This window comes from Palaemon carinicauda, chromosome 3 (assembly GCF_036898095.1).
Source record: "Palaemon carinicauda isolate YSFRI2023 chromosome 3, ASM3689809v2, whole genome shotgun sequence".
Lineage (NCBI taxonomy): Eukaryota > Metazoa > Arthropoda > Malacostraca > Decapoda > Palaemonidae > Palaemon > Palaemon carinicauda.
The window spans coordinates 96,226,238-96,236,237 of record NC_090727.1 but is presented as its reverse complement, the minus strand read 5'-3'; the positions used below and the strand labels follow the sequence as shown (position 1 = coordinate 96,236,237).

Below are 10,000 nucleotides of genomic sequence, written 5' to 3'. Positions count from 1 at the left end.
TGCCAGCGCAACGTCATTCACTAGTAGCTAGTAAAATACTATTTTTTTACGATTAATCATTGTATCGGTAAAATTTTTGGACGTCCGGCTATATTCGGAGCAAGAGTCCGTGCCAGCGCAGCATCATTCACTAGTAGCTAGCAAAATGCTATTTTTTTACGATTAATAATTGTATCGGTAAAATTTTTGGACGTCCGGCTATATTCGGAGCAAGAGCCCGTGCCAGCGCAGCGTCATTCACTAGTAGCTAGCAAAATACTATTTTTTTACGATTAATATTTGTATCTATATAATTTTTGGACGGAGTACTTTTTTGAGTAGCTATTATTCCAGTACATTCTCTTTTCTTAAGAGAATTTCCAAACTAAGAAACGATGAAAAAAGAGAAAAAAAAAGGAGAATTATCTAAACCAAACTAAGAAACGATAAAAAAGAGAAAAAAAAGAGAAATATCTAAGCCAAACTAAGAAACGATATAAAAAAGAGAAAAAAAAAAGAAATATCTAAACCAAACTAAGAAACGATAAAAAAGAGAAAATAAAAGAGAAATATCTAAACCAAACTAAGAAACGATAAAAAAGAGAAAAAAAAGAGAAATATCTAAACCAAACTAAGAAACGATAAAAAAATAGAACTTAAAAAGAGAAATATCTTCGAAATGAGAAATAGAGAAAAGAGAAGATATATTGAACTCTTCGAAAAAAAAAAACACGTTTTTGAAAGTGGGACATGAATCTACTCAATGAATAGTGAATGAAGAGTGAATGAAGAATGAATGAGGAGTGAATGAAGAGTGGCTTCATGTCAAGGGATCATATCTGAAACCCCATAATTCCTAATCAAGGATTTGCTGGAATATCATTTGAAAGCAAATAAAGACGATTTGTGTATTGAGGTCAACAGGAATTTCAACTTTAATGCTGAGTAAAATTTTACCTGAATAAATGCTCCTTAACCTTGTAGAAATATTGGGCTGCTATTTACGAATATCTATCTATCTATATATATATATATATATATATATATATATATATATATATATATATATATATATATATATATGTGTGTATATATATATACATAAATATATATATATATATATATATATATATATATATATATATATATATATATACAGTGCATATATATATATATATAGATATACATATATGTATACTGTATATATATATATATATATATATATATATATATATATATATATATACATATACATATATATACATATATTTAGATATATATATACATATATATGTATGTATACATTTATACATATATATAGGTAAATATATATATATATATATATATATATATATATATATATATATATATATATATATATATATATATATATATATGTACATTCCTTTCCTCACTGGGCTACTTTCCATGTTGGAGTCCTTGGATTTGCAGCATTCTGTTTTTCCAACCAGGGTTGTAGATTGGCTAATAATAATAATAATAATAATAATAATAATAATAATAATAATAATAAAACATCGACACTGAAATCGTTGGAAGATATCGAGGTGAAATTACCTTCAACAAAGCAAAGTTTAGACCCGAGTAAAAAATTGTCTTCGCCATCAGAGTTATCACTTTATAATGGAAGGTCTTTTTATACTTGACGTTTGATAAATGTTCTTATTCAGAGCAATACAGAGCTCTGTTAAACTTATCATGAAAATCCTGAAGTTCCATTAATGTCAAACAAATTTTTAAAATTTAGTTTGAAAGGTTTTAAAGGCCGCTCATGAAAGGCAGAGGCAAGGGACAGTGACATAGCCCTAGCAAGAGGGACATATATGCATGTGATCAGTGCCTAGTCCCCTCTCCACCTAAGCTGGGACCAGGGAGGTCCAGGCAATGGCTAATGAGTCAGCTGGTAGATCTATAGGCTCCACCAAACTCCCCATCGTTAGCTAACAAGGATGGTGAAGTTGCAGTGACCAAAGGAACTAACAAGTATGAGCGGGACTCTCCAATCAAGCTAGGATCAGGGAGCACCAGGTAATGGCTACTCAGGACTCAGTAGGGAGACCTATAGGCTCCACCAAACCCCCCTTATCGTTAGCTGACAAGGATGGTGAAGTTGCAGTGACCAAACGAACTAAAAAGTTTGAGCGGGACTCTCCACCAAGTTAGGACCAGGAAGGGCCAGGCAATGGCTAATGAGTCAGCAGGTAGATCTATAGGCTCCAATGAACTCCTATCGTTAGCTCACATGGATGGTAAGGTTGCAGACACTAAAAAGAAACTTCCAAGCGTGAGCGAGACTCGAACCCAGTCTAGTAGATCGTTATAGACTTCCACGAACTTCCCATCTTTAGTTCTCAAGGATGGTAAGGTTGCAGACACTAAAAAGAAACTTTAAAGCGTGAGCGAGACTCGAACCCAGTCTAGTATATCGCTATAGACTTCCACGAACTCCCCATCTTTAGTTCTCAATGATGGTAAGGTTGCAGACACTAAAAAAAGCTATCAAACATGAGCGAGACTCGAACCCAGTCTAGTAGATCACTATAGACTGCCACAAACTTCCCATCTTTAGTTCTCAATGATGGTAAGGTTGCAGACACTAAAAAGAAACTTTCAAGCGTGAGCGGGATTCGAACCCCAGTCTAGTATATCACCAAGCAGGGACGCTTCCAATAGGGTACAACAAGCCATGATTTAGTGACAGTTTTTTTCTGTCTATACAAACAAATGACAGAAGATTTATTCATATAATTCTCCCCAGCTACAAAAAACGGAATAAAATTCTAGTATATCTTTCGCAAGGTCATTTACAACGAATTTGCGCGTTTTATTCGCCTGTCGGAATGATTGATATTTGCAGTAATTGCAATACAGAACTTCGCCAATTTCTGCTCTTTATTTTTGCCCTAAAATACCTAAGTACTTTTTTATTTTCTTTATGAAAAAAATGCATTTTAAATGAATCTCCTACTGTATGTCATTTGAGGTTCCTTGTGTGTTATTATTATTATTATCATTATTATTATTATCATTATTATTATTATCATTATTATTATTATTATCTATGTTGTTGTTGTTATTATTATTATTATTATTATTATTATTATTATTATTATTATCATAATTTTTACTATTATTATTATTATTATTATTATTATTATCATTATTATTATTAATGACTTTATCATTAATATCATTATTATTATTATTATTATTATTATTATTATTATTATTATTATTATCATTATTATTATTATTATTATTATTATTGTTTGAAGGCCATATGTACCCCCATTTGGATAATCAAAATGCTAAACTCCTAATATCCAGTAAAAGGAAACCACATCACATATAATAATAATAATAATAATAATAATAATAATAATAATAATAATAATAATAATAATAATAATAATGATAATAATAATAATAATAATAAGTGAGTGAATTAGGGTTGATCTATGAACAATATATATTATGGTTCAAAAAACTACTCAAGATCACAAATGACTATGAAATTGGTTAATAAAAGTTGACATATATCTTTGTCAGAGAGAAAAATGGTGGATATATATGAGCGATTAATCTACCCCGTGGCTAGGGAGTAGGTTGAAAGGTTTAAAGGCCGCTCATGAATGGCAGAGGCAAGGGACAGTCACATTGCCCTATCAAGCAGGACAATGCTCTAGAGACTGACCATATTATATATAATCAGCGCCCAAGCCCCCTCTCCACCTAAGCTAGGACCAGGGAGGGTCAGGCAATGGCTGCTGATGACTCAGAAGATAGACCTATAGGCTCCTCCAAAGCCCCCTTCCTTAGCTCATAAGGATGGTGAGGTTGTAGTGACCAAAGAAACTAACGAGTTTAAGCGAGACTCGAACCACAGTCTGGCGTTCACCAGTCAGGGACCTCGCTTACAACGAAGGGGAGCATAGGCCCTTGCACGAAGGCAGCCCATGAGTAGGATAAGCTTGTGGAGGAGTCAGATCCTATCAAAACACGAAGGACGAACAGGAGGATAGGATGACGACAGAGGCCGGAGTCAGGAGTTCAGTGGAGGGCGTCGTAAAGCAGACAAGGCCTCACCAAATCCGGTTCCTCTTCGGTCCTAGAGAAATTGCTGAAGTCAACATAGAAGCTATCAACTCCAAAAACGTCAGTGTAAAAATAAACCGTGCTATTATTATTATTATTATTATTATTATTATTATTATTATTATTATTATTATTATTATTATTATTATTATTATTAATGGCTTTATTATTATTATTATTATTATTATCATTATTATTATTATTATTATTCTTAATGGCTTTATCATTATTATTATTATTATTATTATTATTATTATTATTATCATTATTATTATCATTATTATTATTATTATTATTATTATTATCATCATCATTTTTACTATTATTATTAACTTTCACCGCGGTTTAGGGAATAACTTCATTAGCCTAAAGAGGTATGAATATAGTCTCTTCTCTCTAGGACTGTATTGATATTGTAGGCTAGTGTACGCAATCCGTCAAAAATTAAGGCTAAATATTTATATAGATATACACACACGCACAAACACACACACAGATTCAACCCTTCCCACCCCCTTCCTCTTTCCTGGCGACAACACGACAGTTTGGGAAATTTGTATGACTACTCACTCTCCCACCAGCGAGAGAGAGAGAGAGAGAGAGAGAGAGAGAGAGAGAGAGAGAGAGAGAGAGAGAGAGAGAGAGAGAGAGAGAGAGAGAGAGAGAAAGCAGATTTAATTTCTGTGATTTAGGAAGCAATTTAGTATAAATCATTAGTTTTGATGACCACCTTATTTCTAATTTTAACTGTGATAAAGGATTTTGGACTTTCTGTATATAGTAAATAAATACCAAACTTAATTTTCCACTTAATGCAAGAAATGAGAAATTGTTGTTTTTGTTGTTGTTGTTGTTGTTGTTGTTGTTAGATTAATCGGTCATTATTGCATATACCAAACTTAATTTTCCACTTATTACAAGAAATGAGAAATTGTTGTTGTTGTTGCTGTTGTTGTTGTTGTTTGATTAATCGGCCATTATTGCCACCAATTGCTTTTGGGATTCCTTAAATGAAGAAGTATCGTATCATTCTGATCAGATTTCTTTCGCCTTCAGTGGAGACCACATCACTTTCAGGTACTTTCAATTCCTCAGGTACTTGTGAAGATAATATTTCCTTCAGCTGTACATAGTTTTAATTTTGATTCATACAAGTAAGAACATATTTGAAGACATGGATATCTTAACGTAGTGAAAGGGTCTGTGTATTGCCATAATCAGCACAGCTGTACTAGTCAGGGCCACCTATACTAAGTTGGTTTGCTTTGAGCTATCAGACTAGAATCTCCACTATTACCAATTTGCAATGGCCAGTGTGATGATGAAAACTGGCCAAACCTCAGACATGAATAAGGACATGGCTGAGGCCTTTGTCCTGTAGTGGACTAGAAACGGTTGCATATGTTGTTGTTGTTTTTGTTGTTGTTGTTGTTGTTGTTGTTGTGTGTCTATTTTTTTAATTCTATGATATTCATCTATTATATTCTGTAAATATTTATGACTTTTTGTAAAATTCTTCATAGCATTTCATTTTTGTTTCCAAGAAGTCTGCTTCAACCTCAATTGCTTTTCAGTATTATTATGTATAAATTTTTAAGACTTTTTAACTTTACTGAAAACTTCGAAGCATATTTTTTTTCTTTTTTTTCACACATCCATAGATTTCCATCTTCATTCAATAAATATCTGCAAAACTAAATCAGATTGATTTTATTGAAATTTAGAGAAAATCTATTCATGTTTATATATAGCAAATCTATGACACTTTTTTTATAAACTTCAGTGTTGTAAATGATATTTTGTACTTGCATATATTATTATTATTATTATTATTATTATTATTATTATTATTATTATTATTATTATTATTGATAAAAGTATTATTATTATTATCATCATTATTATTATTATTATTATTATTATTATTATCATTATTATTATTATTATTATTATTATTATTATTATTATTATTATTATTATTATTATTATTATTATTATCCAAGCTATAACCCTAGTTGAAAAAGCAAGATGCTATCAGAAAATATGGAAAACTGTTTCATTGACTATTTTATTTTAGTTATCCTCCTAAATATTAGATTTTCTTTTAAATAAATATGGTGTAATAATAGAAAATGAAAGATCCGGCTAATCATGGGTAGACTAGAATATATCTTACTTTACTGTGGGAGGTTTTGATATACACATGATTGCTAGACATAATCATGATATATAATTATATTTAGGTTTGGATAGACGAGTGTATATATATATATATATATATATATATATATATATATATATATATATATATATATATATATATATATATATATATATATATATATATATATGTATATGTGTGTATATATATATTTAAATATGTATGTATATACAGTATATATGTATAGATATATAAATATATATATATATATATATATATATATATATATATATATATATATATATATATATATATATATATATGTGTGTGTGTGTGTGTGTGTGTGTGAGCGTGTATGTATGTGTGTGCGTATGTTGGTAAAAGCAACGTCCGAAATTGGCGAAAAAAAACGGAAAGATAAACTAGGGAGAATGCCATTTTACGTACCGAATCATCATCTTACATCTGGCAACCAATAGTGCTGTCAGGAAGTTAAGGCCAAAATCAGCTGAGAATGTAAACAACAGAACACAAAACAAATGACTCATGAAGATAGAGTTTTTTCTTTTTCTTTCTTTCTTTTCTTTTTAGCTGATAGGAAAGGTGGATGAGAGAAGAAAGAGGAATTATTTGAAAAGATATTAATAAGAGGAATGTAAAGCGTGGGTTAATCACAATTTTATTTATGTAAAAGTAAATTTTTCTTATTATGGTGGTATATGGGACAATAATTTCTTATTGTATTTTGAAATATGTTACCTGTAAATGAATGATAATATATTGCTAACATATGTAATATATACTGGATAAAGTAAGTAAAAAGAGTGCTTAATAGATATGTCTGTTTTAGTTACATATTATTATTATTATTATTATTATTATTATTATTATTATTATTATTATTATTATTATTATTATCATTATTATTATTATTATTATCTAAGCTACAACCCTAGTTGAAAAAGTAGGATGCTTATAAGCCCAAATGCTCCAACAGGAAAAATAGCCTAGTGGGGAAAGGAAGTAGAGAAATAGATAAACTACAAAAGAAGTAATGAAAAATGTATATAAAATATTTTAAGAACATTTACATTAAAATAGATCTTTTATATATAAACTATATAGAGACACTTTTAATAAGGCTGTTCAACGTGAAAATATGAGTAAGGTGAGGGTCATTTTTAGGTCTTACTAAACATTTTTTCAACATTTTTCATCTTCGTCAACAGAGAGAGAAAAATAAATTATGAGTAAGGTGGTGATCGTTTTTAGGTCTTACTAAACATTTTTTCAACATTTTTTATCTTCCTCAACAGAGAGAGAAAAATAAATTATGAGTAAGGTGAGGTTCATCTTCAGGTCTTACTAAACATTTTTCAACATTTTTCATCTTCCTCAACAGAGAGAGAAAAATAAATTATGAGTAAGGTGGTTGTCTTTCGGTCTCACTAAACATTTTTCCACATTTTTCATCTTCGTCAACAGAGAGAGAAAAATAAATTATGAGTAAGGTGAGGGTCATCTTCGGGTCTTACTAAACATTTTTCCAACATTTTTCATCTTCGTCAACAGAGAGAGAAAAATAAATTATGAGTAAGGTGGTTGTCTTTCGGTCTCACTAAACATTTTTTCAACATTTTTCATCTTCCTCAACAGAGAGAGAAAAATAAATTATGAGTAAGGTGGTGGTCTTCAGGTCTTACTAAACATTTTTCCAACATTTTTCATCTTCCTCAACAGAGAGAGAAAAATAAATTATGAGTAAGGTGAGGGTCATCTTCAGGTCTTACTAAACATTTTTCAACATTCTCCATCTTCGTCAACAGAGAGAAAAATAAATTATGAGTAAGGTGGTTATCTCTAGGTCTTACTAAACATTTTTCCAACATTTTCCATCTTCCTCAACAGAGAGAGAAAAATGGGAGCCCAGCAGAAGTTATAAATATATCACCCTGTTCAACATGAAAATATGACTGAGATGAGGGTCATCTTTAGGTCTTACTAAACATATTTTTAACATTTTTCATCTTCTTCAACAGAGAGAAAAAAATGGAAGCCCAGCGAAAGTTATTCAAGCTATGCCTGGCAGCTGTCATCTCAGCATTTATCCTCGCTGACCTGTCATTGACCTCTGACCTAGATGATACTGGAGACGACTTATCCCATTACGAGATCAAGTTTATAAAGAACGAACGGTTGAGGCAGTCCAAGGGAAGTTTCGTTTTGACTGAGGGTCTGGTTATTTCGGAGGCTGACTCTTTCTATAAAGTTGTTGTTGATAATTTATGTAAGTAGGAGTTTTTATAAGTAGGATTGTTTTCTTAAAGTATATGAATAAGTATATTCTATTGTTTTGTTTTTTTTACGGATAATGTACTGAAATTAATCTCATAGACTGATTCTTTCTAAAATGTAGTTATCGATAATTTGTGTAAGTAGGAATTTTTATAAGTAGGATTTTTTTCTTTAAGTACATAAATAAGTACAGTCAGTTGTGGTTTTTATAGGTAAAGTACTGAAATTAATCTCAAAGACTGACTCTTTCTCTAATCTTGTTATTAGCAATTTAGCAATTTATATAAGTAGGAATTTTTATAAATAGGATTGTTTTCTTAAAGTATATGAATAAGTAGAGTCTGTTATTGTTTTTACAGTTAAACTACTGAAATTAATCTCAAAGACTGACTCTTTCTATAATTTGCTATTGGCAATTTATGTAATTAGGAATTTTCATAAGTAGGATTGTTTTCTTTAAGGACATAAAAGTACAGTCTGGTGTTTTTTTTTTTTTTTTTTTTTTTTTTTACAGTTAAAGTACTGAAATTAATCTCAAAGACTGACTCTTTCTATAATCTTATTATTGTCAATTTATGTAAGTAGGAATTTTATAAGTAGGATTCTCTTAAATTGCTTAAGTCCAGAAATATTTTCTAAAAGTGCTCAAGTCCAGTCTGTTTTTTTTTTTTTTTTTTTTTTATTAAGTTCTGAAATCAGTCTTCTATATTCTGTTTATATGAATCTTTTTATAATCTTATTATTGGCAATTTAAGTAAGTAGGAATTTTTGTGAGTATGATTTTCATAAGTGGGATATTTATTAGGAAGTTTTTCATAAAGTGTATGAATAAGTCCAGTTTTTTTATTATTGCAAATAGAATACTGAAATTAATGTTCTCTATTCTCTTCATATAACTCTTTCCATAACCTTATATTTGACAATTTATACTATAGTCCATTTCTTTTAGCGAGTCATATTTGCACCGACTCGCAGCGGTGCCCTTTTAGCTGGGAAAAGTTTCCTGATCGCTGATTGGTTGGACAAGATAATTCTAACCAATCAGCGACCAGGAAACTTTTCCGAGCTAAAAGGGCACCGTTGCGAGTCGGTGCAAATATGACTAGCTAAAAGAAATGGATTATAGTATGAGTTTTTTAGTAAATCATATGTTAAGTGTTTTCTTCTGCAGATAAATTATTAAATTTATCTCCTCTGTTTTTTAGTGATAATGTGCAGGCATTAATCTTATCTGTTCTAGTTAAAAAAAAAAAAAAACACACACACACACACACACACACACTCCGTTTTAGATATGTCTTATCTGTTTCTAGTGACAAAATGTATGCACTAATCTTATCTCATTTCTTCTTTACTTGCTTCCAATTCATCATGTTGTTGGGAGTACTACTAAGTTAGCTAAACTCGCCTGATATTTTTCCTATCAGATTAGTGTTTATTTTCTTTCTA

At 30.2% G+C, this 10,000-nt stretch overlaps 1 protein-coding gene across 1 annotated transcript in view; it reads left to right on the top strand.

Moving 5' to 3' along the window:
- The first annotated feature begins 4,023 nt into the window (after window positions 1–4,023).
- Window positions 4,024–10,000, top strand: part of LOC137632854 (uncharacterized) — a 9,221-nt gene continuing 3,244 nt past the window's right edge. The window contains exons 1-3 of the mRNA XM_068364954.1: window positions 4,024–4,155; window positions 5,152–5,249; window positions 8,296–8,543. Of these exons, the coding sequence (XP_068221055.1) occupies window positions 4,024–4,155; window positions 5,152–5,249; window positions 8,296–8,543 (478 nt within the window). The remainder of the gene's footprint in view (window positions 4,156–5,151; window positions 5,250–8,295; window positions 8,544–10,000) is intronic.